General features: G+C 48.8%; 2 protein-coding genes across 7 annotated transcripts in view; one reads left to right on the top strand and one right to left on the bottom strand.

Moving 5' to 3' along the window:
- The first annotated feature begins 1075 nt into the window (after window positions 1–1075).
- On the top strand, window positions 1076–4497 carry PLAAT1 (phospholipase A and acyltransferase 1). 2 transcript variants are annotated; one of them, XM_049802974.1, is made up of 4 exons: window positions 1076–1189; window positions 1777–2010; window positions 2181–2449; window positions 2842–4497. In XM_049802974.1, exons 2-4 carry the CDS (start codon window positions 1872–1874, stop codon window positions 2941–2943), a joined length of 510 nt encoding a protein of 169 aa, XP_049658931.1. In that variant the 5' UTR covers window positions 1076–1189; window positions 1777–1871; the 3' UTR covers window positions 2944–4497. The 2 variants fall into 2 exon arrangements, with proteins under 2 accessions (XP_049658931.1, XP_049658932.1); XM_049802975.1 differs by having other exon boundaries at window positions 1122–1189; window positions 1774–2010.
- A 110-nt stretch (window positions 4498–4607) lies between these two features.
- The window catches only part of LOC126039587 (probable cation-transporting ATPase 13A5), a 36762-nt gene continuing 13565 nt past the window's right edge, over window positions 4608–27804 (bottom strand). For 2 of the 5 annotated variants that reach the window (XM_049802941.1, XM_049802944.1), the window contains 22 exons: window positions 27438–27569; window positions 25563–25733; window positions 25171–25328; window positions 24689–24877; window positions 24380–24441; window positions 21572–21722; window positions 20191–20274; window positions 18925–19081; window positions 17461–17578; window positions 16752–16876; window positions 16425–16588; window positions 15735–15857; window positions 14836–14915; window positions 13776–13818; window positions 12818–12927; window positions 11996–12092; window positions 10911–10983; window positions 10157–10307; window positions 8966–9156; window positions 7409–7497; window positions 6459–6539; window positions 4608–5706 (listed from right to left, as the gene is read on the bottom strand). In XM_049802941.1, the coding sequence (XP_049658898.1) occupies window positions 5506–5706; window positions 6459–6539; window positions 7409–7497; window positions 8966–9156; window positions 10157–10307; window positions 10911–10983; window positions 11996–12092; window positions 12818–12927; window positions 13776–13818; window positions 14836–14915; window positions 15735–15857; window positions 16425–16588; window positions 16752–16876; window positions 17461–17578; window positions 18925–19081; window positions 20191–20274; window positions 21572–21722; window positions 24380–24441; window positions 24689–24877; window positions 25171–25328; window positions 25563–25733; window positions 27438–27569 (2750 nt within the window). In that variant the 3' untranslated portion in view covers window positions 4608–5505. Of the gene's footprint in view, window positions 5707–6458; window positions 6540–7408; window positions 7498–8965; window positions 9157–10132; window positions 10308–10910; window positions 10984–11995; window positions 12093–12817; window positions 12928–13775; window positions 13819–14835; window positions 14916–15734; window positions 15858–16424; window positions 16589–16751; window positions 16877–17460; window positions 17579–18924; window positions 19082–20190; window positions 20275–21571; window positions 21723–24379; window positions 24442–24688; window positions 24878–25170; window positions 25329–25562; window positions 25734–27437; window positions 27570–27804 lie in introns of those variants that run through there. The other 3 variants (XM_049802942.1, XM_049802943.1, XM_049802945.1) reach the window with 3 other exon arrangements.

Below are 27804 nucleotides of genomic sequence, written 5' to 3'. Positions count from 1 at the left end.
TCCATTTAAGAACATGCCAGCTGTCCATACATGCACAGCACAGCTATTTTGGAGAGGATGTGAATGGAAAGGGGCTTTCAGCCTCATTACATAATGAAAATGAATCAGCGCGAGAGACCTACTCGTGCGCAAACGAACTGTCAGCCTTATGCTGGAATTTCACTGCAATTATAAAAGCATCTTTCCTGCCTGTTCAGCGGCAGCTTCCTATTGCGCTCTCGCGCTTGCTAACAGTGCGATTCTGTGACTGTCGAGCGGTGCTGACCACGCTCGCCTCCCCTTGCAGTCGGTTGGAGCACAGGCCAGTCCTGACCCTGTGGGATCCCAGTCTGGGCCCTCCCAGGCAACACGGCCCAGCGGTGCCCAGGTAAAGCAGATTTCTGGGTTTCCACAGACACACTTTTTTTTCCATACCACAAGAATTGCCTCGGCTTTCCACTGCAAAGCTTTGCAAATACTTCAGACTTGAAACAGGGAGCGATACAGAAAGCTGAATTGCAACGCAGTGCTCCGCCACATTAGCTATTTCATGTTAATGGAAGCCAGAAAGACGACAAGTCTTCGGCTGCTCTGATCTTTTAAATCAACTGGCTTGCTCGCTGACTTTTACAAGGCTGGGCTTTAAATACACCGCTTAGTTCAACTCACCCAGAGGCCAGTTTTGTTGTTAGCAAACGCTCCCTTTTCTCATACTGTGCCGGCAATAGCCAAGGAGACAGCCGAACCTGCTCAGCTGTGCTCAGCCCTCCGCTCAGAGGACTCTTGCTGGGCACAATCACGAGACTCCCCTGAAGTCCCCGAAGGAAATTCCTGGGCCAAGGACACGAAAAGCCATCCCAGAAATCTCTTTGCCCTTAACGGGCCGTTGGGATTTACCCTGAGCTCCACCTCCTTTGCTTCTCTTCACCAGCAAGGAAAGGAAACGGCAGCATCCCCTTTCCCTCTCGAAAGGTTTCCTGCCGAGGGATGCTCACCCACCCCTCGGCTCGGCAGGACCGCTACCCCGGCTCCGCTCCCCGGGGACGGGGCGAGCACCGCCTGCCCGGAACCCGCCCGGCTCCTCGCCATTCACAGCGGCCGGGAGGAGCCGGCACCCGGCCCGGCTTCCGCCGCAGCCCCCTCCCTCCCTCCCTCCCTCCCTCCACGGGCCGGCAGCCCGACCACGGCAGCAGCGGGACGGGCGCCGGGGGTGAGCGGGGCCTTGGAGGGGGGATGCGGGGGAGCGAGCAGCCGTCTGCCAGCAGGATGTGTGTGTGTGTGTCCCCGGCTCTGGGCTGCCGGCGGCGGCGGCTCTGCCCAGCTCCCGGGGGCTCCTCCGAGCCTGGGGATGGGCTCGGCACGCCGGGTGCCCCCCTACGCCTCACCCGGGGAGCTGCGACCCTCCGCCGGAGCTGGCTCGGTACCGGCAGAAGGAGAGCCCCGAGGGGAGCGCGGCCGGGAGGGGACCAGGGGGAGCCTTGCGGTGGGCACGGTTCGAGCCCGCCGGCCCGGGGAGGGACCCGTGTGGCGGAGCGCTGCGAGCGGGCTGCCGGCCCCGAGCGGCTCCCCCACCCGCTTCGCCTGCAGCGCTTGGCGGCAGGGCCGGCGGGGCCCTTTCCTACCCCCTGCCACCGCGACGGTAGCAGAGGGGACCGGCTGCCCCTCGCCGGGGCCCTGCGTGGTGGGGGGGGAACCACCGCAGCAGCGCTCAGGTCCCACCTGCCGACGCTCCCTGTTGCGCGATGAGGGTGCGGGTGCCCGGCCCTACTGATCTCCCCGCCTGCCGTCCCGCAGCAGATGCCCCGTGCCCACCCCAGACCTCCCCTCTCGCACCGCGCCTTGCGCTGAGCCTGCCCGGCACGACGGGCATGTCCTGACCTCACGCGCTTGAGATGGCGGCTGTCCAGAGCTTCAGTGCCACCCGCCCCGGTGACCCCGAGCCTGGGGACCTCATCGAGATCTTCCGGCCGGCTTATCAGCACTGGGCCCTCTACCTGGGCGACGGGTACATCATCAACGTGACGCCCGTAGGTAAGGCTGGCGCAGCCCGGCGGGGTGCAGAGGGGGCTTTGGGGTCACCCGGGAGCCCGGTCTCCCTCCGTGGGCTGGTGGTGGACCAGGAGCCAACCAGAAACCCCTCTGAGATCTTGGAGGGGCCAGACAAGGGCCCACCTGGCTCATCCCGTCCCTACCTTCCCCAGATGAAGGGCCGCCAGCCACACTCGCCAGCGCCAAGTCAGTGTTCAGCAGAAAGGCCCGGGTGAGGATGCAGCTCCTGAAGGACGTGGTGGGAAATGACACCTACCACATCAACAACAAGTACGACGGCACCTACGCTCCCCTCCCGGTGGAGGAGATCATCCAGCGCGCCGAGTACCTCATTGACCAGGAGGTGTCCTACGACCTGCTCGGCAACAACTGCGAACACTTTGTGACGCTGCTCCGCTACGGCGAGGGGGTCTCCGACCAGGTAAGTAACACGGGGTAAGCCCCTGTATGGCTCCCAGCACGTCCTTGCTTCTCTGCGTGAGCTCCTAGACCAGGGCGCAGCCTGCAAACTGCATAGGGACAGCAAAGCCCCAGGCACGAGGTCCAAACCATCACTGCCAGAGACCCTGGACCAGGAGGTTCGCTATAGTCTGTCTGCACCCTGATAGTGCCCTCTTACTGAATACCACAGCCTAAGGGTGAAAGCCTGGGTGTTACCCCTTCTGCTTACTGGGCAGGTGTCTCTCATTCATTTAATTGCCTTGATTATCCCTGCCTGTTCTTCATTAGCTTGCCTGGGGGTTAAAAAAAAAAAAAAAAAAAAAAAATAAAGCTCATCACGTTTCCAGCCTGTATTTTATTTCCCCTTTGCAGGCCAAGCGAGCAATTGGTGCCATTGGATTTGTAACAGCTGCTGCTGGTGCCTTCTCCTTGCTGGGCTTGCTCCATAGCAGAACCAGAGAGAGACAGTACTGATGGCCCACTGGGACAAGCTCAGAGCAGAGCAGGGGACCCCCCAGCTGCGAGGGACCCAGGACAGTTTGTGGCCACAGCTGCCACTGAGACTTACTAACAACTGTGTCACCCTTGCTGAGAGCAGCACTAGCCTGTTTGCCACATCTGCTTTTATTTTATTGCCTGTGATGATTTTTCTGGTAGTCTGGGAGCACTTGCAAGCAAATTCTCTATCCTCACCCCCGCAGTGCTCTGCTGAGGGCTGGCGCAGGCTTTCTACACACATCCTCTATTTATCAGCTACATCCTGTGGGCTCTTTCAGTGAATAACCTATTTTAACCTTAACATTTTTACTTTGGGGTTGTTTTTTTTAAATCAAAAGTAATATAAAAGTATTGCTGAGGGTTTATTGTGTGTCCTCCAGCTGAGGGTCTGTGCAAGGGGGAAACCCCAGGTTCTCAGGCCTGCAAAAGGGCAGACAAGGCATGTACTGTGTCTTGGAGCCTGTACCAGCTGTGCCTAAACTGAGCTGCTCCTGCGAGGGCAGGAGGTAGGAAGGAAGGGCACGCCTTGCAGATTGTATCCCTCAGTGTTTTAAATGAGTGCTCTGGTTTTGGCATAATGGTGTTTTGCTCAGTTTTCTCCTGCCTGGAAAGCGTCCCTTTCCCTGGCTCCTCTGACTCCCTTTGGGAGCAGCAGACCCCCAGTCTGGGGACATCTGACAAAAAACCCAGCTAACTTTTTCTCTGGCAGCTGTTTGTTCCAGATTGGGGCTACTGTACCACTGAAATTTCCCTCTTCATCCCTGTAAATGCAGTAATTGTTGGCACTGGACCTGACCAAGCTTACTAGATGATCTTTAAGGTCCCTTCCAACCCAAACCATTCTATGATTTTATTCTTTGAGCTGCCAAAGCACTGAGGTTTAAAGAAAGACCACCATGGACTGCACGGGTAGCCAGGAGCCTTTGCCCCCTGGAGCTGTGGCCATTGGCTCTTCAGTGACCAGAAGTTGAATTTAAGCAGTTTGTAGCCCCAGCACAAGATTGATCTTCCTCTAGCCAGCAGGAAGGCAAAGCCAGGGTCCCTGCATTGCTGTGGGTGATGTACCTGGAAAACGAGCTGTGCAGCACCTACGCCCTATCTCCAAATCTACAGAGCCCCACTATTTCCTTGTCACAAAGCTGACACGTGGCTTGTCTTAGAAGAAAACTGGTTTGGAAAAGTGTGGTTTATTACTCTTTACCAGGAATATCTGGCTTACGTGTTTGGAACCATGTTATTTGCAGACTGTGTGTAAGTAATTAAATCCTGTGTTGCTTTTGCCACGGGCAACTGCCTGGACTGTAAGAAGAGACGAGAGCAAAAGAGCTGTCTGTAAGAGGCTTGCTATTTTTATCTGCTCTTAACATGTACATAACAGTATCAGAAGGTTTTTTTAAACACCAGTTGTTTCAGTGTTTGAAATAACAAAGCCAAGACTTCTGGTCCTATTTTGTAGTGCCCTCTGTTATTACATTTAAATAAAGTTCTTTTTTAATATGGGAAAATATAATAAAACTGAACCTGAAAGTCCTTTTTTGCTTCCTGCAAATCGAAAGTTCTTTCATGGCTAAACTAATTAGGTGGTTGAACAACTTGAAGATGAAAGAGCAAGTATAGAGGGGCTCAGCTTCTCGTACCTGTCCAGCAGCCACACGCTAGAGCACATTAAAACCCCTGCTTCTTGGCATGACCTAGTTAAAGCAAGAAGCCAAGGCTTAGCTCTGCTTTCTGCCATGTGACACAAAACCTGGGCCAGGACCTGGCAGCGGCAAAGCATGAATTGGGGGCAGGGGGGAGTCACGTGTGTGTGTGCAGCAGCTGTAGTGTCCCCTTGTCTTTGTGAGCTTAAGTGGGGCATATCCTCGCCAGCCTTCCCAGCCTGGTGGTACAGCAATCTGTGAGCTTTAACCTTCCCTGTACTCAGAGCATTACGTCGGCCAGAACTGGCAAGGGAGAGCTGGGCGAGGGCAGCGTATGCACCCTCTCACTTCTATAATTCACTCTGGGATGCAAGAAAACTGGAATTACTTCATCTGGGGAGCTTTCTTGTAGTTCGTGGAAGCTGCAGCATTTAAACACAGGATTTTGCAATTGTACATGTGCTCCTCTGTGTGGTCAAGGTTAGGTCGCTTATTTTGGATTGCCTTCCCCTCAAGCCTGGTGGGTGCATCGACAAGATTTGGTGGAGCAGTGACTGAAACATGGAGTAAGAGTGTGATGTGGAGCAACAGAAGCCATCACTTTGCTGTATTCAGTATTTCTGAGCCTCTGTAGGAGATGTTGGCAAGGCTCAAGACCTGCTGGTGCCATAGAGTTGAGTCAAGGCTGCTATTTTACCAGCAGCAGAGAGAATAATCCTTGCCTGTGCTCCAAGGCACAGCCAGCACGGGCCCAGCCTGCCCCTGAATAGATGGGTTTGTGCAGGGATTTCAAACATCTGAATCTGGTACACATCAAATGATGAAAACACGGGCTGTTCAGTGCAAGCCAGGAAGCTGCCAGCTCTGTGCAGCCCCGTGCCTGGCTGCAGGGTCTTGCTTAGTCCTCGTCGCTGTATTTGTATGTGGGGTTAACGTAAACCTCATCAGTGCTTTTTGCTGCAAAGTCTTCTGCATTTACAGGAGGCCAGTTGGGATCCCTCTGCAGGATCCTCTGCCATTTTCGGTACTGGCTGTTTGACTGGTACCCGAAACAGGATTTAATCAGCAGCCAGAGGTGCTTGTTCTGCAAGATAACGTCCTGTGGAGTGACACGGCACAGGGTCAGTGCTGTTGCCCTTCACTGGAAGGGAAGACTGCTTGGGGACAAAAGCAATCCCTTGCTATGTGCGCAATGCCCCTGAGCCCCACGGTGCTGGGAGGCTGCGTGCACTCCCCTTCGGTAACACAGCTGCCAAATGCCACCATCCTCATCCACAGAAAGGCTCTGCTCAGTCATATCAGGACAACACTGATCTCAGTCTGTTTAGCTGAAGGGGATAATCAAGGGGCAAGATTTTCCTCCTGGGGCCGTGGGACAACCAGGCACTGCTGCTCCTTGCGGGGCACAATACTGGGTGCTGAATACAGCCAGCCTTGACCCACAAAACACTTTAGGGCTTAGTCATTACTGCAATATCCAATGGCACAAGCCAGCGCAGCCTCTGGCCTGGTCAACTGTAGGACAAGAGGGACGTGGCTGTTTCAAAATCACTGCCAAGTGCCTGACCCGCACTGCGGTCTGCTCCCCTGCGAGCCAGGGCAGCGGGCTCCTCCGAGGCAGCTGCACTTCAGCTCATTCCCTCTCTAAAGGCTTAAGAGATGTAGTCTAAAATCATCTCTGAGGCTGCATAAAATGGATTTGACTGATACGCATTGAGTCTTCAGGAAAAAAAAGGCCTGAGGGTTTATGCTTCTGCAGGAGGAGCCCGTGGCTGCTAATGGGGTAGAAAGACGTGAGCAGGCACTGCTCCTGTTCTCCCCAGGGAACAGATGGTAAACAAACGCACTCACCTCTGTAAAAAAAGATACACAAAAGGTGACCAAGAGCATCAGTAAGACGTAAACTCTCCAGATCATAGGAGTGTAAAGAAACTGTTGGAAAAGACATGAACAGCAATTAGGTTTAAATGCCTTGCCAAGATTTGCATCTGTTCCTAATGATTTGAGAAGCTGACTAACATTTTCCCAGTAGCAAGCATGGAGGAGGCAGTAGGAAGTGACAGTAATTCTTTGTCACAGAGATCTTGGAAGGTTTGCTGCCAGATTCCCGATGGCATGGAGCTGCCTAAATCATCTCGGCTACTTAAGCTACTGCTGAAACTTGCAGATCATGTGCCTGGGGCAGGATCTGGTGCCCAAATACTTCTGGGGAGCTGCAGCTAATGCACAACCTGCGGCTCCTCTCCCTCTGTGTATGCCCACCTTAACACCAGGCCTCCACCCGAATCCATCCCATGCAGGGTGACCAGGGATAAGCCACAGGGCTCGGCCATTCCTGACATTGGGCAGCACAGCTGGAGGCAGCTGCCTGCACTGTGCCCTGGCTGAGCGCCCAGAGGGCTGAGACGCCCCGGCCCTGCATGAGCTCATGGTGCTCCAGGCAGGGGTAGCAGCAATCCCTGCCCACTCAATTCTCTGGCCAGCAAGCCTCCTCCAACATGCAAAATCACAATCCACCCTATTGTGCTTTTCTGTTAGGAAGAAAAGCCCAGCAAGCTATAAGTGCTTTTTTCTTCTCCTGGCTGCTGCCCAGTCTTTAGAGGAGAGGAGGACTACTTCGTTAATCAAGCCCTTGTCAGAAGGATGTTAGAGCCAAGTTTGAAAGGGCTACCCAGTCAGCATCAGATCAGCAAATTCATTTCCAAGGTGACCACAGCTGTAGCTTCTGCTCTGTATGCTTAGGTAAAGGGCCAGCAAAATACATGTTGTGAAATGGAAATGCACCTTTTGTTTGCGCCTACCTGCATGCCACTGTACACAGCATCAATGTCAGCGAAGAACAGGAAGAGGCAGATTGCAAGCTGGAGGGCCAGGAGGACTGAAAATAAATCTAGGGAAAGAGCAGCATTTGTGGCCCTGGTAATGAGGGGGGTTGGTGACCAAACTCTGTAAATATGTTGACAGGAGCCCTAAATGCTAATGCCGTAAAAACTGCCATCATGTAAAACACCATTCCCCCCCTCCCCCCGTAAAAGGAGAGCTATGGAATTGAAACTAGGGGAGCTACTCCCCAACAGCCAGGTGATTTGGCATGTTCTGATTCTTATACAACCACAGAAAACTGCCTCGAAGGGGCACTGTTGTGAGCCACACCAGCATCCCTTCCCCTGCGCTAGCTCCTCCACGTGCTCAGCCTTACACCTGGACTGCAGGCAGCAGAGGAGGCTGCTTGTTCTTGTGGGCTGCCCTCCCAGGGAGGACCAGATGCTTCTGTGACTGACAGGGTGCAAAGGCAGGCTATAACTGTGCCTTGCACAGGAAGAGTTTGTCTGGCTTTGCATCCTTTTCCGAAGGATCAGGAGGCCACAGAGCAATGGCAAATGGCTCAGACGTCCGGAGGTGCCAAACTCCTGGCAATTACCAGGAGCTGAGCATCTTAAAACTAGCCGGCAAGTTGGGTCAACAGCTCCCAAATGGCCTCCTCACTGCCAGGGAGGAGAGGGGTCAGGGATGAGTGGGTGTCAAGAACAAGGGAATTGCCCTTTGCTTCCTCCTAGGGATTGTCCCCAAATGGGGATAAAACACAGAGAAGCGTGTGCAGATTTCTCAGCTGACGGAGTCCTCTGTCCCATCTCAGTCTGGCTGCTTGCAGAACGGCTTCTTTCTGGTCTCACCTGTCTTCTGCAGGTGATCAATGCTCTGTGAAATGGGTTTGGGACCTGCCTTTTAACAAAATACCTAACAAAATCAACTCTGCTAAGATGAAGCAAAGTCCTGCCCTCTCATCCATGAGCTGCAATTGCAAAAGAGCTATCAGTCAATCGATGGCTAGAAGGGCTAAATCATCTCTGCAAAATTCAGACAGAAAAGAAAAGTTATTGTGAGAGGATTTTAACAGTGATATTATCATGGGCTTTTCTCTCTCATCTCTAGGAATGGAAGTCAGGCAAGGTAAGACTGTGAGTCTCAGAGGAACTCTTTTTGATGTGTGTATTTCAGAACAACTACATCTGATCCTCATACGCTGTGTTTACAATAATAAACAGTTCTGCACTAAATCCAGCCCATCATCTTCTGCAAAGCACGTGTGTTCCAAAACAAGCTGCAGTCTCCTTTCTCAGCTCTGCTGCTTCTCATCTCAAGGAAGAAGCTAAGATAAGCAGTGCTCACTGAGCCCTTTTGTAATGAAGTAGGAGCTCACATACACCAACTATTAGTTCACATGCCAGTCACTGGTACAGGTACAGAAAAACCCGCAGCATCCCTTCCCTAGCAGCCTTTCCTGCCAGGGTTATTTTGGGTTATTTTGTGGCAGGAGCAGGAGTCTGCAGAGTACACGTTACTCCAGCTCTACTCACAGTTGGTGTAGATGGGCTTCCGGAAAGGCTTTCCCTTGGAAAAGACGAAGGCCACAATAATGCAATTGATAGAAGACAGTGGCCACAGTGTAGTGTCTTCGTAACTGAGGACAGTGCTCTGGGCACCACTGCTGGTACTGTTTTCCCCTGGGCTGGTGGGGGACATGGTCTGGTTCCCTGGAGAGCCATACCTGTAAGATAACACCCAGCATTTTGTTCCTGCTCTCTCCAGCAACAGTAGGCTGCAAACAGCAATTCCCTCTTCTTTCCAACCCAGCCCACTATCATGACCAGGTATCACCCACAGGAGTAAAAAACATATATTTTTAAAAAAAAAAAAAAAAAAAGAGAGGGACCAAAAAAGATCAGCTCAATTTTCTGGTGTGTGCCAAAATCTCTGCTCTCAGATGAGCAACAACAGCAGCCTTTGAGAGACACAGCTAGGAAGATGTGCGTGCCAGGTGCCCACACACCACTCCGGCACGCTCGCCCTGCGATGCATCCAAGCAGCAGCAGGGAAACGGCCCTGGCCGAGCCTTGGCATCTAGGAGCATCCCCACTGAAATGCCTCGCTGGCCCTCCTGCCCTGCCAGTTCATTTCTGTGTGACAATATGCTGGTCATTAATATATACTCTTTAACCTACGTATATAATACGTGATATAATTCAGCTCTGGAATACAGAGAGAGACATTTTACCTTCCACAGACAGGGAAACGGGCCGGGTCCCGACCTCCCTCGCAACCCTTTGCTCAGCCAAGTCGGATTCCAGAAGAACCCGGCCCTGGGGCAATTTATTTCCTGGAGGAGCTGCGGACCTGAAGATGGGTGCCCGCCGCAGCTCGGTGGCACGAGCACGGCCGGTTCTCCGGCATTGCCAGATGGGCAGCGCCCGGCGGGCTTCGGGGGAGGCGTTTGAAAAGCACGCGTGTGTCAGCCCTCGGGCCGGCCCTGTGGATTTCAGTGCGGCATCTGCAGCAACTTAATTTTGTCGTGGCAACGCTCTCCTGAGCGTACACACGGGGCGGGGGTGAGGGTGGGGGATTTGTCCCGTTGGGGTCCTGCGGTGTGTGCCCGGGTGCAGGCCACGGCAAGGCTGGAGTGTGCCCCGCACACAGCAGCGACGGGATCTGCAAGCTGGGGGTCAGAGACAAAAAGAGGGACTTACCTCTGGCCAGCTAGCACTACCTACCAGGGCTGCTGCTTCACCAGGAGGAAGCCACAGGTTTGCATGATTATGGTAAAGCACACGTTGAGGGTGATGGAGAGCAGCAGAGGAGGAGAGATGAGCTGGCCGGGAGGGCGATAAGGTGCCAGCTTTGGGTAGGCTTCAGTCAAGCTCACTGGAGAGAAACCAGAGGCATTTGCAGTCCATGGCAGCCCAGCCCGCCAGTGTCCCTCTGCGTTCGCTGGGCAGAGCCGCGCACACAAACCACCCCATCTGCTCATCACGGGTGAAAGCTGCAAAGCCTGGTCCTAATAAGCAGGCAAGAAATGGCTTTGATCTCTGCTGTTTTCCACCTGAACCTTCTCTGAATCCCCCCCTCAGGAAAACACACGGACAAGATGGGGAGTATCATCCCATCCACAGGGATCTCCATGGGAGTGTAAGAGCCGTGCTGAGTCTCACGCTGGGAACACAGAGGAGAGCCAGGACCTGAAGTTAGGCTGTCTGAGCCCCACTAGCAGTTACTGGAGCAACTGCTTCTCTTCCAGTTGAGTCTCACATCCAAACCCTATCAGTTATGTACAGAGATCTGCAGCTGTGTTTGCAAAGGACTGTGAGCCAATTCCCACACTCTGGGCCCTAGGAATTGGTCTAGCATCAATGGTTATGATGTTACTGACAGCAGAACTTGGCTCCTCATTTTAGTTTTTATTGGGAAATGAAGTCAACTTTTTACACTCAGGCTCTCAGACAGACACAGCTTCTCTGAGCCGCTTACTTGTTAGGCAAACCAGAAGGGTAATGATGACGTCTTGTATCAAATACTGGTGAATCCCAAAAATTTGCAGTTGCTGGAACAAAAACAAAGGCAGCAGAACCTGAGAATGGATGACAACTTCAACAACACAAACTGTAACATCTGATGCTATTTCAGAGCAATGTCATGCCAACAACAGCAGCCTCAGGGCCCTGATGCAACTCCATAAGGACTGGCAAGCCCAGTTTGCCAGCTGTCAGCCAGGTCCCACTGAACCCCTTGCTAATTCATAGCACTTGTGCGTGACCTAACATCTGAATGTGGCATTTGAATGTTTTTCCACCCTTCTGCCAGCAGATACCAATGCTCTTTGGACCACTTAGATCAGGTCACACACTCCCAGCCCACAGTAACAGCAATGACAGCCAGAGTTTCACTTTGTGCCAGGTTTGAAATGTCTTTGGGTAGTGGGTACATGGACAAAGTTGGTGCACGCAATCTGGTGGCTGGGGAAGCTGTCCCCACGTGGTGATCCACCAGCAGTCCCTGTTTGCCACCAGGCCTCAGCTGTACCTTGCAGATTCACAGCAGCTCACTTTGCTTGAGGTGAGAGAGGTGGCCCAGGGTAAATCCATACATGAATTTCCTTCACCGTTTTCCTTTTCATGTATTAAAATTTTAGAGGATTCATCACATACTGGTGATACGCAATGGTAATTCTTCTTTGACTACCCTCCTTCTTCTGCCTGAGACACGCACTTCTTTTTCAAGCTTTTTTCCCAGCAGAGAGAGGTAGCTGCTCTCCCAAAGCCCCCATTTTACAGTAAGTCCTACCCCTGGGCCTCCACTGCTCAGCTAGGCAGGACTCACTCCCTTCTGATTCCCTTTCTTCTTTTGGAAGAGATGAAGTTTTATCACTGGGCTTTTTCCCTGATTCTGGGGGTCCCTACAACCAATCTATCCCCTGCTGGTAATTACCCAGCTTTTCACATCTGTTATTCCTTGAAGCCTTGTATGCCTTTTCTTCCCTGCCGAGTAATACCACTAAAGATAAAAACCTACAGTGAGCACAGTGTACTGATAAAAGATGGGCATGAAACACTTACCCAAAAGAGTAGAGCGGTACCAACAAACTGAATCAGGCCATAAAGGGTCAGGTATTTAACCACAGCGAAGGAAGCAACCAAAGCAGCTCGACCTTCCCTGCTCAAAACAAAAAACAAAGCTAAAAACCCCACTTACAGCTACAGTGCTATAATTTTAGGTGTATGGATGGTTTCTGCTTTTAGGATCTGTGTTTAGGATCTCTAAGAAGAATAGAAAACAGTTCAAATTCCATAGACAAATATTTTGGCCTTAAGATACTGCAGAGCCACTTAACTACTTTTCATCTGCAGTGTTTTGTTTCTTTGGTTTTATTCTGCAGCTACAATTTTAATACCTGGATTAAGCTGCTGTTGCTTTTTCATTACTAATTTGCTCAACGGTTATGGGAATCAAGTGCATTTCTACACAAACAGGTAATTGGTTTTGCATACATTTGGTTAAATGGCGTTATTACTGGCTGCTCCATGACTGTGTGCAGCATATGGATATATATTTTTCAAAGTAATGGCAAGCAAATCTATTCTGTGGTCACTGTTATACTTGCCCTTTCATGTGACTCTACTGCTGTACCTGTCCAACAGTATCAGTCACCATGGGCAACGCTCTCATAAAATCACAAAACCACCTCCCAGCACTGGAATTTGAGGATCAAACCCAATTAAAACCCCCTTCTGCTACATTTTATACAGTTACTGAGGAATTAAGTTTGGTTTATCAGCACCTTTGAGAGTAGCGCACTCCCACTCGCGACCCCGCACACCGAGCTCAGAGCAGGCAGCAGCACCCCGCGACTGCACCAGGGCAGCACCCAGCAAACTCACCTGATCAGCTCCGGCACACACTGGATGTTGGGGATTTGGGAGGTGAAAGGCGAGGCCACTGATGCCTCCTGCTCTGACAGTGATATCCCTGCGTGGGCCATTTTCAAAGCCTGAAATCCATGGGAGTCAGAAGATGGAGAGACATCCCTCCCACCCTGAGCAGTATGATTACTGGCGCTTTACAAGTTTTGCTCCAAGTGTCCTTTGTAACTGATCTTCCTCTATTCTGTGGCCCAGCTGATCTCATTTTCCAGCTATCTTCCCTTTCCTGGAGCTTAAATATTTCTTTTGTTCATTTAATCCCATTATACGTATTTACAATCCTTTGAACCACCCTGTATCCTGTTTCCCACACTGGAGTTTGTGCATACCTCTCCTCTTAAACAGTCTGCTAAACTATTTAAATTACCATTTTATCCTCTTTCTATTTCTTTCAATTGCCTGTTCCTATTTTTTTTATTGCTCTGAGCTCCCTGTCCTTGTCATCTCTGGTTTAGTGCTCAGGTGTAGGCTACAGTCAACTTTTACAAAGGAAGCTAATGCAGTATTATAAAATTATACTATGATAATAATATATTAATTTACTATAATAAATATGTTCTATATAATTTACTAGATATAATATATAGTAGATTATAATAAAATAATAGGTAATAAAATAATTATTTTTATGGCTAAGACCTTCAAATTTACAATTGTGTAAGAAACACGTAAGAAAAAGTCTCTTGCCCCTGTTTCTGGGGAAAAATACCAAAACAGTAATCCTCTGTTACTGGGTATATTAGTATAAAAAAATGCACGTAGATAGTATTTTACAGTGACATGCTGACAGAGTAGTACCCACAGGCTAACTTGGGAAATGCTGGTGACAAGTAGTGTTGGGCAGCCTCTCGTCACAGAACTCCTTGGGTTGAAAGAGAGGAAATTTAACAAGAATGGGAAACGAGCTCCTACGTACCCCGCAGTCATTGGCACCATCACCACACATACCCACGTAGTAACTGACGGAGGAAAAAGAAGGCAAACGCATAAGCTTTGCATGTAGTTGATCCTGTGGTGGAGCACCCACTGGCTTAGCACTTGCAGGTACATCACAGAGCAGGGACTCATGTTGGCCCTGGAGAAGGCAGTGGCTGTTTCCAGAGGGCAAGTTGCATATGGGGAGAGGATGGGGCAGAGTGCACCAGGCAAAATTAGGGTTAAGCATTGAAAGAGGCTGTAACGGGAAAGAGAACACTGCCACTTTATGCCAGACAGTGTTTTCCCTCTGGTACCAGGAGCCATGGAAAGGGAGCAGGGTGTGCATGTTTGCAGCAACTCCTGTGGCTACAGCTTGGCTTTTACTGGCATTTTCTCCTCAACTGTCTTTGTAGACCGAAGACACAGGAATTGCTGAAATAACACAGCAGCTCCCAAACCACCACACGTGAGGCCCCCCAGAGAGGGCAGGGAACTTCATCCCCAGAGGAAGCACCTCATAACCAATAATTAACCGTTTCTTTTTTGGAAAGGTATCACATCTTGTTTATGCTTAGCAAGCAATATCCATAGTTAGCGTGAGTCCTGTTTGGGGGAGGAAACATTCCTTGGAGGACCTGGAGAAGCATCTCTGGGGTTGAACTCCTAACTATGTCAGGTTGTTTTCAGCTTTGCTAAAGCTGCAGCCAGGACAGCACCAGCAGCTGTGCAGGAGTTGCTGAGGGTGGGGGGAGCTATTTGTATACGCAGGGGTCTGCCTCTGTGTTTTCTAGCTCAGCCTCATTTAATGCTGCCTTCTGTACTGCACCGGCAAACAACAGTAGCTAAGACTGGGCAAGGGGTGCAGGTACTCCTGATGCGGAGGGATCCCAGTAGGGGAATTGGGAGGAAGGTGGCCACAAAGGATGCAAATAGGGATCACGTGCAGAGGAAGGGAGGGTTGGAAAAATGGGCCTGGAGCAGCACTAGCTGGGACAATTACCCTTTAAAGAAAACTTGTTATTTGTTTGGTTCAAGAGGAAAACAAAAGAGAACCTTACTCGAGTTTCTGAAACTCTTCAATAAGGCTGGATTTCTGGCCAGGAGACATCCTAGCAAAGACAGTCGCGTTCACCAGTATCTGCAAGAAAGAGGAATGGGCTGCCTCGGACAGGGATTTGTGCCTCCATCGCTCCACCAAGGCAGGACCACACCTCCCTGATGGGTCCCTGACACATTTGTAAAACCCTCTAATCCCATCTCCCAAAGCCTACCGTGGTTTTGCCACCCTCAGGGTTTGAGTCTCCTCTAACATCAGATTTATCCTGCTCTGTTTTCTGCCTTGCCTGTTCTGTAAGAGGTGCAGGGAAACCAGCGATCACCACATGCTCTGCAGCAGCCTTTAGAGCAGCAAGGCATTATAAGTGTTTCCCAAGCGCAGAACAGATGGTTGATGACAGCAGCAATAACATTGCTCAGCCTCAGGTTTCTCCTACCTGAAAAGCTGGCCAGAAAGTATAAAATCTGAAAATCTGTCCCAGCACCAGGTATTTTATGGACTGGGTGACAAGAGTTGAAGATTTCTGATGCTAGATGTGGGTGTTTCATGTTCCCGATGCCCCTGCTGAGCAGAGGCCATTGCCAGCTATGGCAGTGGCACATGGGAATGGGGTTGATGTTTTTAATTAAACTGAAATTGAGAAGGTGACCATGGAGTAACTCCACTGCGCAGCTGCTCGCAGCACCACCGCCACCCTTGTCATTTGAGGTCTTAGAAGATGCTGAAAGCAAGCTGTTCGGGTTAAACCTGAGGCACGGTGGGAGGTTGCCCAGAGCTGTCAAAATGTGAAGTGACAACGTTACAGCTACCAAAAGAAAAACACCTTTCTCCAGCTGGAACATTGCTGCCACTTAATAAAACAGGGAGGGCAAATAAGTGCTTTGTTTCCTCTGAACTTACTTTTGGCAGCAAGCTGTAGAAGTGCTTTATAATAACCTGATAGGACTTTCCATTCATTGCAAAATGGTAGTTGCAGGTTTCTCCTTCCAAGGTGATCTTTTCCTCGGTATTAGCACATACCTCCTAGAAATAAGGCAGCATTTATTCTCAGACTGAGGTCATAACATGCCATTTCACTTCCACCTCATCAGCCTCCCACCAGGCAACCAGGGACACAGCCTTATGCAGCATCCTTTTGTAAAACTTCACTCCTGGCAGTACTTGATTTTCTAACTGAGTTTCCACGCGTAACTAATCCCTGTTAGCCACAGGCTGCAAGTTTAGACAGTGAAGTTTGGCCCAGCAAATAGTCACACAGACAAGTATGTATAATTGCATTAATTCTGCACACTTTAAGCATGACTGAAGTGGTCACTGCATCTGCAAAGCCCTACCAGTTATTCACGTAGTTATTTCGCATGTTGTCCTGAGCAAAGAATTCAGTAGCACTGGATTAATTATTTCTCCCTGACAGGTGCATGGTCCATACCACACCTCCATATGCCCTGGGGTAGATACAAACTAGCCCCCAGGTTTCCTCTGTTCCTCAGACCTACTTCCAAATTCCCAGCAAGGAGCCAGTTATTAGACATTAAAAGCTTTGTTAATTGCCCTTGGCACTCAAAAGCAACCATCCCTGGCTGTGCTTACACAGAGAGCAGCTGTGTTTTCTTTGCGGTCTTCTGCCAATTGCCAGGCAATGGAAGCTGGAGCGGAGCCCTCCGGTTCATTTGCTTCGATGAGGACGACTTTGCTGCCCGTGTGAATCATACCCGCGTTCCTGGCCACCGTGACAGCTGTCTGCAAGTTGTCCCCTGAAAGGATAGAGGAGAGGCAGGCTCCTCACATCTGCCATAGCATGGTGGCAGCCCAGGTAGAGACCATGGACATGCAAGGGAGGATGCTGGAGGAGTGAATCTCTCTCCTGTGTGTCCTGTGGCAGCCAGCACAGCCACAGAAGGAGCCTGGGGGATTTACCTGTGACCATGACATTCCTGATGTGGGCGGCAGCCAGCTCCCGCAGCACAGGCTTCGTCTCCTGCTTCAGGCGGTTCTCCATCACCAGGAGGCCCAGGAACTCGAGCCCAGACTCTGCCTCCTCTCTTGGAGCAAGGACAGAAACACACATGCTGTTTCCCATGGACAGCACAGAGAGCAAGACTCTCCCTGCGATTTTTGTTCAATGGAAAAGCCATGCTCGCTGGGAAACACAACTGCTACAAGTTCAACACAAGAAGTGCTCAACAAGCATCAAAATTACTGCAGCGTCAGCCAAGCTGCTGATCTGCTCTATTGCTATCTCTAGGAAGGAATGCAGCAGAGATGTGTGTGCAGAAAGAGGGACAGAGATTTGCAGGAACTACGCCAGTTCCCGAAACCCACAGATTATGGCATACAGAATTTCTGTTGCGGTCCCAATCCATTGCTGTACAGAAGCACAATAACCAGCTTTCATTACCCTTTGATAACACATTCTGAAATTCAGCTCAGTGAGCCTTGCAAAAGCAGTAGTAAAGCAGGCAATTAACAGTGTAATCAGCATCTGCTGAGAGGAAGGTGTTACGCCGTATAGCTTCCCAATAGGCTTCCTTTGGCAGGAAAGGAGGGGAAGGTTTGGGGCAGGTCATAACAAGCAGATAGGAAAGCAAACCCACAGCGATACCAGTGGCTCGTCAGCACACCTTACCTGTTTAGGTTGCTCACATCTACATCCTTTCCTAGGTTTAGCACTTTATGGGCCAGGGCAATGACTCTGAAGCCTTGGCTTGTGTAAGTCTTAAGCTCCTTTAAGAAATTAGCTGGGACTGTTCACAGGAAAAAAGGTTTCATAGTTAGAATATTGCTGATTGCTTTTCTAGGGTTTAAATGCCTGTCCTTTAAACCACTTTATAGCCATAGTTACAGCACTGTGGCCTCTCATAAAAGTCAGCTGTTTTGTACCAAGGCCGTGTAACTGATCGTTCAAGTAAGTGATCTATGCATCTGTTTTATACTTTTTAAATGCATATTAAGGTGCAGGTAGGCTTTACTGCATACATGCTGAGTGCCTGCAGAAATTGTTTTTATGTTTATGCCTTATGAGAGAATTCTCTGAAATCCTAAATTTTCAATTCTCTAATCATTCCCGTGACAAAGCAAAAAGTTCCTTTTAACTTTGCACTACTTTGTACTCACTATGTACTGCAATCACAGCTTTACAGTGCAGTACTTAATTATTCATTAAGCTGTAATCAATATAGAAACAATCAAGATAGGATAAGAGGAGTTATTTAGAAACCTGAGAAAGTGGAACATAATTTTGAAGATATTTTTCTTGCTGATATTGACACGTTCGGAGGTCTGTGTCGTTAGATCTTAGGTGTTTCTAAACTAAACCTTTCTATTGTCCCTCAAGACTGTTTTCACCTGTTTTCAGGTCAGTGCCATCTGAAATAACAAACCATAGAGCCACAGACCATTGGTACTGTGTTTGCTTGGCATCCTTTTGAAGTATTCAGTGAATGTGACCTGAGTTTCAAGTTTGCAGACAAATTTGAGTATAAGCCTATAATACTATTCACATACAAAAAAGAAAAGCCTGTTTACTTACAGAGAGAGGACAGAAGTCTTGGCTCAAGCATTAATGCCAATTATCCTTGATAACAGTAATTTGCATGTCCACAGCAAGTTTTCCATTGCTGAGATTTAAAGCCTTTGCAAGCTGGGTCAGTAACTCAATGCTGAATTTACAGGGCAATAAATTAGGAGGAAATTTAAGAACTTGTACAGCACAACACTTGCTGTGAGACATGCAATTACCGTGATCCTACGTCTGGCTCTGAGTATTTTGACTTATCAACATTATTTATACGCTGTATCTTCAGCTGATGCAAGTCAGTTAAGGGATGTACAGCAGCTGAACCTCAGGCTTTGCATCTCACTTGCTGTTATGCTGTGTGCATCTTTAACTTACAAACAAACAATGAAAACTTGTTTGTAGTATTAACTAAAGACATTTAACAAGCCCAAGCCTTGTTTATGGGAAGAGTCATACACATGCAGTTGCAGTGTGGTCAGTAGAAATCTTTGTAGGATTTCAGCTCCAGCATAAGCTCTGGTTTGGATTAAGTCCAAATAAACACTGTATAGTTGCCCTTTCCCAATTCTATACCAGTATCTTGTCTACAAAAGCTGGACACTATTTCTGGTGCTCCTTTCATGTACAGGTCATACTGTTCCTCTCCGATCTTCTGTGAAACAACAGACATCCTCTGCAGCCCAGAAGAAAATGGGAATTGATGTAAGATTGCTATTCCTTCCACGGGAGCCTGGAAGAGGTCAGGAAAGTCAGATATTATCAGAGTCATTGATCACACAAAGCAAATCCATTCTGAACTTTAGCTCATTTGAGTCTTTCTTGCTAAGGTGATTTATTATTAATAGGAGACTGTTTCACTTTTACTGCCTTCTGGCTGTGGGACCAGATCACTGATTACAAGTTTAGGAGCCATGGTCTCAACAACTCTGTCTTCTCAGCATAATTCCCAGGAACCTCAGTGTTTTTCTCTATATTTAACTTGTTTTGCAGGCTTTGCCCCAGCCTTTCTCTTAACAAACACATATTAATGTAATATTCCTGGATCTACAGTCCTGGGAACTGAAATTTGATGAGTTACAGTGACATTACCATGGGAACAGAGCAGTCCTAGAAACAAGACTGATTTCCTTGTTGCCACAGCACTGTCTTCCTGGTATGGCTAACAGAAATCACACTCTTCCACTGGGAAGAAGCTAGCTGGGTCGACATTTGGACTGGAAACATAACAATTTTCAACTGTCAAAATACATAGCTTCCCAAGGGGCCTTTTAAGAGGAAGAGTGAAACAAACAACATTGTGCTGTGGGGTGAGGCTGATAAATCTGCTACTGGGGTTGCACGACCATTACCAGCAGGCCTCATGGACCCACATCTGTGCTGCTTAATGTGATGCTTTGTCCCTACTCACATTGCCTCCTCCTGCAGATGAACTCATGCTTTATACGTTTATTCCATTTACACGGTTTCTCTGCATTAGTCTTCACTTGCACTGATTGTGCAGTTTCATTTTGCCAGCAGCTTTACAGGATGAGAACTCAGAGAAGTCTGTACCTTTTATTAGTGCAAATAGGAGAGTTGGAAATGAGGGGCTTTTAGGCCCATGAAGTGCTTTAGATGCCACTTCAGGAGCAGCATCTCCGCTTTAATCAGAATTTGCTTTTCTGGTCCTACGCTGCCAGGGGGTCTGTTTTGAGGGAAGATGCAACACAGTGCTGAGAGTGGTTGGAAGGCATTTTACAGGTGCCAGCCCAGGTAAATGAATAGTGTGTGTGATAGGAGTTTGCACTTGCTGCAGGTTGAAAATACAGAATATTCATTCTCAGAAAGAACCAAACTTACATTGCTGGCCTTCGGCCCCGGTCTAACGATGCAGGTGTCGAGAGCACCAGTCCCATCCTGAGCTGTGCTGGAGTCTTCTACCTCCTGCACAAGGAAAAGTGTTATTTCTGATACTTTTCGGGGCAGGGGACTTCATACCTGTCTGTTAAAGCAGGGGGCAGCAGCACACGGGAGCATGTTTCCCCCTTGCTGTTGGCATCCAGTTGCAGAAGTATTTTATTATGATCTAATAGGTCTTCCTATCTATCACCAGTGACAGCCTCCCTGCAGCCTTGCCCTTAACAGAAGCCTACGTGGCCCTGTGTCTTTTGACTTGATGAAAGTAAAAACCTGTGTCAAATTTTGTGGTTTCTCTAAACTCAAGTTCCACATAAATTTAATTCCACATCAACGATGAAGCGAAAGAGAAATAATTATCCTTATCTAGCTAGTTTGATCTTCCGGTCTCCTGCTTTTAAAAGACTCTCACCAATGTTCTGTGCAGAAACAGGGTGGCAATTTTCAGTGTAGGGTGCTTTTAGCCCTCCAGCTCTGTTACTTTATGTGCTGCCAAGGCTCATTCACCCTCATAGTCCCCTTCTGCTGTCATGTGGCTCTGCTGCTGCCTGCTCTTCCACAGGAGCGAGCACCGTCCTGATGCCTTCCTGCAGCACTGCTGAAAGAGCTGCCATCTGTTGTACTTACTGATTAATCTCTCTTGAGCAAAAGGATGAAGGAGAAAAGACGGCAAGGCAGTTAGTTAACTGCAGAGACCCAGAACCCCTCCAGGCTAGGACGTGGCAGGGAGAAGAGCAGCCCCTTTCCTTCTCGTGCCTCCTCCCATCCTCCCACCCAAGCAATTCTCCATCCCTGCAGATGAGCCCTGAGGCTCAATCTCTCATGTCCTCCCCCGGTCTCTGAGACTTGCTGTTCACTCAGCTGGAGGTTCCAGCCTCGGTTTCTCCATAGGGATGTCCCTTTGCTAATCAGAGATAACAGCCTTTAGCGTAAGGGCATAAAAACCTGCCTGTGAGTTTCCTTAGCTGACCTGCGGTCCGTGCACCACATGGCCAGCGGCATGGTCTGACCCCCTGCTTCCAGCAAGCAGCAACCAGGCTCCCCCTCTGCTTCCTTACGCTCCAGTGTTTCCAAATCAAATTAAGAGAGCAAATGCAGGCAGCCCCGAGGAAAATGATCACTGGACTATCAAAAAGCAGCCACAGTGCAAATCTATCATGATGGTAGTAGAAATAACAGAGCAAATTCCAGCTGTTATGACCAGGACTGCAAAGTAGTTCCCCCTACAGGCATGTATTTGAGCTTGACTTGTGAGTAAATCCCCATGGGCTGGGTTGGGGGTGTCCGTGCTTTGGATGTGTGCAGAGGGTGCGAGTCACGTTACCCAGTGTGTGCCGTCGAACATTTTCAAGTCCAGTGGATCTCCTTGAATCTTCTTGTCCAACACAACCAGTGAATGACAGCTCGCCATGGCTCCGCACACAGGTCCCCAGGGCAGAGGAGTGCTGGATGGGAACTTATGGATTTTCTGAAACCTGATTAAAAGCAGCAGGTTAGTGGGACCGCTTGCAAGAGGGATGCAGAGGCACAAGTCTTCAGCTGGTACATCCAGGTGCTGCTCTGCTCCACGGAGTAGAGCTGAGCCCAATAACAGCAAGCAACACGCTGACCTACCCATCCTTCTGATCACAGGTCAGATGCATTCAGGAGGCCAAAAAGTACCCAGTAATTCAGTGGGACAAGTTCAACTTGACACAAAGTAACTGAGACGGTAAAACACTCAGAGGGGCTGGCACAGGAGTCCTGCTTGAAAATTGCTGTTTGGTATTAGACAAAGATGGCACTATTGGAGAGGAAACAGCTTGCACCAGGGATCTCAAAGAAGTTTGGCAAAGTGCCCTAGGAGAAGATTTGTGAAACTGCAGTATGGGAAGGGGGTGCCTCTGCTCAGGCTGGTGCTGTGCACTCACCGGGGTGGACGAGCACCCGCAGCCCAAATTCCGCAACCCCAGGAGCGACGTGGGAGAGCCACGAGGAACCCGACCTTCACTTCCAGCTGTAGATTTTACATCTGCATACCCACAGACACCAGATGCTTGTCCCTCACGCCTTCATTTTGAAAATGGGTACCTTGGTTGCCTCCTATTTAGTTACACTGAGGCATGCTGTCAAAGATTCATGCCCTGATTTTTTTCTGTGGAAAGCCTTGAGGTTTATTCCATTTCTTGGCCCTGCAGTACAGACCAAACATGTGCGAAGCTGAGCTGGGTGAAAGCTCTATAATTTCATCACGGAATTTATTTCTCAGAGTCCTCTCTTCTTACACACACATTTTTTCCCCCTAAGAAACTGGCTGGCCAACAAGCTGTGTTTGCCAGACCAGAACACAGCCCATTACCATTTAGGCTGGCATATTAAGGAGAAATTTAAATAGATTTTATTTACCTTTGATCACAACTACCATCCCCTGTTACTAACACACACATAGTGAAATGCATCTGGAAGTGAGCAGCATGACAGCTCGCAGCTCTATTTAAAGGAACAATGAATCTGGGACCTGTTGTCCCTCTGGGCCATCCAAGTCTGCTCTGTTTCCAGCAGATTATACCTTGTTCTCAGCCTGGTCATAATTGGCTTATTAATTAATTAATACTTGAGAGACACCAAGAAACTGCTAAACACCACATAGAACCAACAAACATTTATATCTTATTAAACAAACAATAGGGTACTTTGCAAGTTGAATGAAATTCCTTTACTGTCATTGCCTCACAGTATTCAGCTTAGCTGACAGCTAGTCTTATAACATGTTCAAAAATATGAACATTTAAGAAAGAATAATTATGCAAATAGGCTAATGAGATCAATGCAGACAGCAATAGCTCCTCCTTGCGTTTCGGCAAGCCACCAGCACTGGTTCCCAGCTGGGTGCAGACTGGACATGTCTGCAAAGACAGCATTATGTTTTAATACCTTGCAGAGGGGTTTTTTATTACGTGAATTTATTCTGATATACGGATCCGGTTTTGTTCTGCTGCTCATGTGAGCAGACGCTACCTGCAGAGCTACCTCAAAGGAAATCATTCTGTTATTACCATGAACTGTCTGCTTTCGATGGGCTCCAAGCCTGTTCAACATGCACCTATTCTGTGTGGCCTGCCTGGTGCACTGAAGGGGGGCCAAGAAGAGACCGTCCTACGTGCCTGTGGTTTGCTCCCACTGGAAGAGTATTTTATTGGTTGACACTTATTAATCTCTTCTCATTAATTTGGATCAGATAGTAATTTTCTCTCTGTCCTTTGAGGAAGTATTGGGAATGTGATTTTTCTCCTCTCACAATGAATTCATCCTTTCATTCATTATGGCATGATTATCTCTGTGGTGTTGAAGTATCTGATATATTAACAACTACTAATGAAACCTGGGAGTTGATATGAGGTGTGTGATTTGTCCTGGCCACTGCAAAACATTAATATTTTGAGTTTGGTATAACATGGACTGCAGAGCTGAAGTCTGTTATTGTATTACAGTAATATGAATTAAATAGTATAATTCTGGATATAGTCAAGTTTAATGTTTACATAATGGGTTTTTTCCTTGAGTATTTCAATGGTCTCTGGGCTTGGAATTGAGATGGAGCCTGCCACGGGTTTGAGGGAATCCCTAAGGACACCTGAGCTTTGCGGGTCTGATCTCTGGTCACACAGATATTTTTTCATGGCATTTACAGAAAGTAGGTAAGATTCGACAGGCACCAAAGTCAGCAACACTCAACTTCAACAGAAGGAGCATTATCCTAACATTTAAATGATGAAAGGTTTATTGACTAGATTAAGAATATTTATTGAACTGTGCTAAGAATGACATAATTGAAAAGCTCTGTGCATATTCTCCAAATCCCCTCAGGGTAATTAAAAGCACTCTGTGCTGCTGCTGACTTCGGTTTGCCTTGAATTAGCAGCAACCTTTACAGCTATGCCTGCCACAGCAGCACCCAGCTGCCCTCCTTGGAGGGAAGGAGCTAAGCGGGGACAGCCTTTGCACTCTGCCTCCCCAAATGCACCCAAACATCTCTTGCTGCATGCTATTTACTGTCTCTGTATCCTGCGCAACTGCCTCCCTCTTAACTAGAACATTTGGGCAGTACATTGACGCTGGAGATTAGTTCTTGCTAAAAGAAATCCTTCCTTACCGGCTTCCCTCAGAAGGGATGACACCCCACAGGTCCAGTCCGTCTTCTGTCAGCGTGCCCGTCTAGATTTAAATAAATATCTAGTTACCCTGCTATTGCCCACCCCTTCCTCCTGCACACCCCCAGAGGTCCTTCCCCAGCTCCCAGGCAGGGTAAGGAAAGCCTCCTGCCCACAGCGTGACCCTGCTGCATAGGCACCTGTAAAGGATCTTTCCCTGGGGTTAGATCAGGGTAGATGGGGTGGAAAAAAAAATATCCCATGTTCCTAGCAGCCCCCACCATCTTTCAGTGCCCCAGGAAGCGCCTTACTTTGTCAAAGCAAACAAGGTTGATCTGCCCGCAGATATTAATCCTCTGTGGGCTGATGCAGAAAATCTTCTTTTTCTTCAGCCTCCTTTGGGCATAAACAGTGCCCGTTGTCAAGGCAGCAGGGATAGCGGGAGGCACAGCCACGGTGAGGAGGAGGAGGGCCATAGCCACCACATCTGCCACCGGCTTCTGCGAACAGCGAGAGCAACAGGGGCGATGGGATGGGAACAGCCTCCCTGCCCTGCTACTGTCACTCTCGGGGGGGTCCGACCCTCCTGCCCAGGCGCAATGCACCCCAAGCTCTGCCCCTGGGGATGACAGATTTATTCTGCTTTGTTCTGTCCATCTCCTCCTCAGCCTCCACCACCCCCATTTCTGGCATCTGAAAACTGAATTACAGAAGTGAACAATATTCCAAGGATCTTGAGTGACCCAGGGTGTAGAGCTGGCACCTGCAGCACAGAGGCATCCCTCGTACTTACCTTGTGGGAGACGAACACACACACGGTGTAGATGAGCCCAAACATGCCAATGACGGAGAGGCCTACAATGAACTTGAAGGCATCTCTGTAGAGTTTGAAGTTCACCGGCTTGGGGTAGAGGATGGATCTCACCAGGTCACCTTTAGCTGTATTGAACCCTGCGTGAAGATATGTGCCATACACTGCGTACATGACATAGCAGTGTTGTACCGCGTCAGTGCTGCTCGAAAACAGGTAACATCGCACAAGCCTTAGCCATCAGGTAGCAACAGGCAATTCTTGGCGACAGCAGACCTGTGCTGGACTTGAACTGCAAAGGGAAACCAGCTCTCCTACCAGCCTCTGGGGCTGCCAGTTCCCCTCTGCTGGTTAACAAACGATAAAAGAAATACCGGTTTGCAGCACGACGGCTCTCGCTGGCCCTCTGCCCGTCGGCTTCACCTGTATGACTTCTGTCCCACAAAAGAGGACGTGTCTCCGATAGTCTTCCATGCTGTGGGTTTTCCAGGGCATTGGACTCTCCACGAGGGGCAAGGGGGTTTTAGTAACCGGAATGCTTTCACCTAAGAACAACAGTGTGCAGTTTCACTTAAAGGGGATTTAAAAGTCTATAAGATTCTGCTTATTAGAAAGTGACAGCACCCTATAGGTGCTCAAGCTTGCCTGACTAATTAGCTTGCTTATATACTTACACATGTGGACTTATGGTGACAGCCATTATAGTTTTAGTTTCGAAGTACATCAGGTGGTTTCTCTGAGCATTTTGTATCAAGGAATGTGGGTCAAATTTTGCCCCAGAACCAAGTTCATGCCATGTAGTGTCTTGATGTTTAGGTATAACACTGACCCCCGTGCTCATGCATTGCCTGCTTGAACAGAACTGCTGCAAAATCAGAAGATAAGAAGCTGGTGGCTCATGGCTTAGACAAGTGTACTCTTCGCTGGGTAAAAAACTGGCTGGCTGGATGAGCCCAGAGGGTTGTGGTGAATGGAGTTAAATCCAGTTGGTGGCCAGTCACAAGTGGTGTTCCCCAGGGCTCAGATTTGGGGCCAGTTCTCTTTAATAACTTTATCAATGATCTGGACGAGGGGATCAAGTGCACCCTCAGTAAGTTTGCGGATGACACCAAGTTGTGAGGGAGGATTGATCTGCTCGAGGGTAGGGAGGCTCTACAGAGAGAGCCAGACAGGCTGGATCTATGGGCCGAGGCCAATTGTATGAGGTTCAACAAGGCCAAATGACCGGTCCTGCACTTGGGTCACAACAAACCCATGTAGCACTACAGGCTTGGGGCTGGAAAGCTGCCCAGTAGAAAAAGAACAGGGGGTGCTGGTTGACAGCTGGCTGAATATGAGCCAGCAGTGTGTTCAGGTGGCCAAGAAGGCCAACAGCATCCTGGCCTGTATCAGAAATAGTGTGGCCAGCAGGAGCAGGGAAGTGATCGTCCCCCTGTACCTGGCACTGGTGAGGCCGCACCTCGAGTCCTGTGTTCAGTTTTGGGCCCCTCACTACAGGAAAGACATGGAGGTGCTGGAGCGTGTCCAGAGAAGGGCAACGCAGCTGGTGAGGGGCCTGGAGCACAAGTCTTATGAGGAGCGGCTGAGGGAGCTGGGACTGTTTAGTTTAGAGAAGAGGAGGCTGAGGGGAGACCTTATCGCTCTCTACAACTGCCTGAAGGGGGGTTGTAGTGAGGTGGGTGCTGGTCTCTTCTATCAAGTAACTTGGGATAGGACGAGATGAAATGGCCTCAAGTTGTGCCAGGGCAGGTTTAGAGTGGATATTAGGAAAACTTTCTTCACTGAAAGGGTTGTCAAGCATTGGAACAGGCTGCCCAGGGAAGTGGTTGAGTCATCATCCCTGGAGGTATTAAAAAAGCGCATAGATAAGGCACTTCGGGACATGGTTTAGTGGACATGGTTGATAGTTGGACTCAATGATCTTAAAGGTCTTTTCCAACCTAAATGGTTCTATGATTCTAATCCCAAAACTCAAAAAATACATATTCAGTGTATTTGAGTATTTTCACTTTCTACTCCTGACAGTATATTAATCCTACTTGTTTTTAATGTGGATAAGAAATGCATATACACAATGGCAACATTCAAAAGCCCAAGACAAGTGTGAATTATTCAAGCCACAGTTTTTCCACCTCCTGCTGCAAACTATTCTAATAAATAGTAAACAATTTGCTGTCAGAATAGATAAAGACATCTCCCTGACAGAGAACCTGCACAGGGCCTTAGCATTTCAAACTCCAAGGCTGTACCTGTGAGCATCCCTTCATTCACGATGCAGCTTCCATCAATCAGGACAGCATCACATGGGAGAGAGAGCTTTTTCCCATCTAAAAGAAACATGTCTCCAGGGACTAAGTAACAAGACTCCAGCTCTTCACAACCTGTAGAACAATACAAAAATGAACTTTATTTGTGCACACTTTCTGGGCAATTAAAAAAAGTCTCAAGCACATGCAACATCACTAAATTTCATGATTTAAGGCCAGTGTTTCTTAGAAATAATACTGGCTGAAAAGCAACAGCACAAAGATCAGCCCTTGTCTAAACATCTCCCTGCAAGTGGGTGTCTTCAGTTTCATTTGTTTAGTGTCCATAAAACACTCTGACCAAGAAACC

This window comes from Accipiter gentilis, chromosome 6 (genome assembly GCF_929443795.1).
Source record: "Accipiter gentilis chromosome 6, bAccGen1.1, whole genome shotgun sequence".
In the NCBI taxonomy this organism is placed as follows: domain Eukaryota; kingdom Metazoa; phylum Chordata; class Aves; order Accipitriformes; family Accipitridae; genus Astur; species Astur gentilis.
Note: the sequence above shows the minus strand (reverse complement) of the source record. Positions and strands in the feature narration are given on the sequence as shown.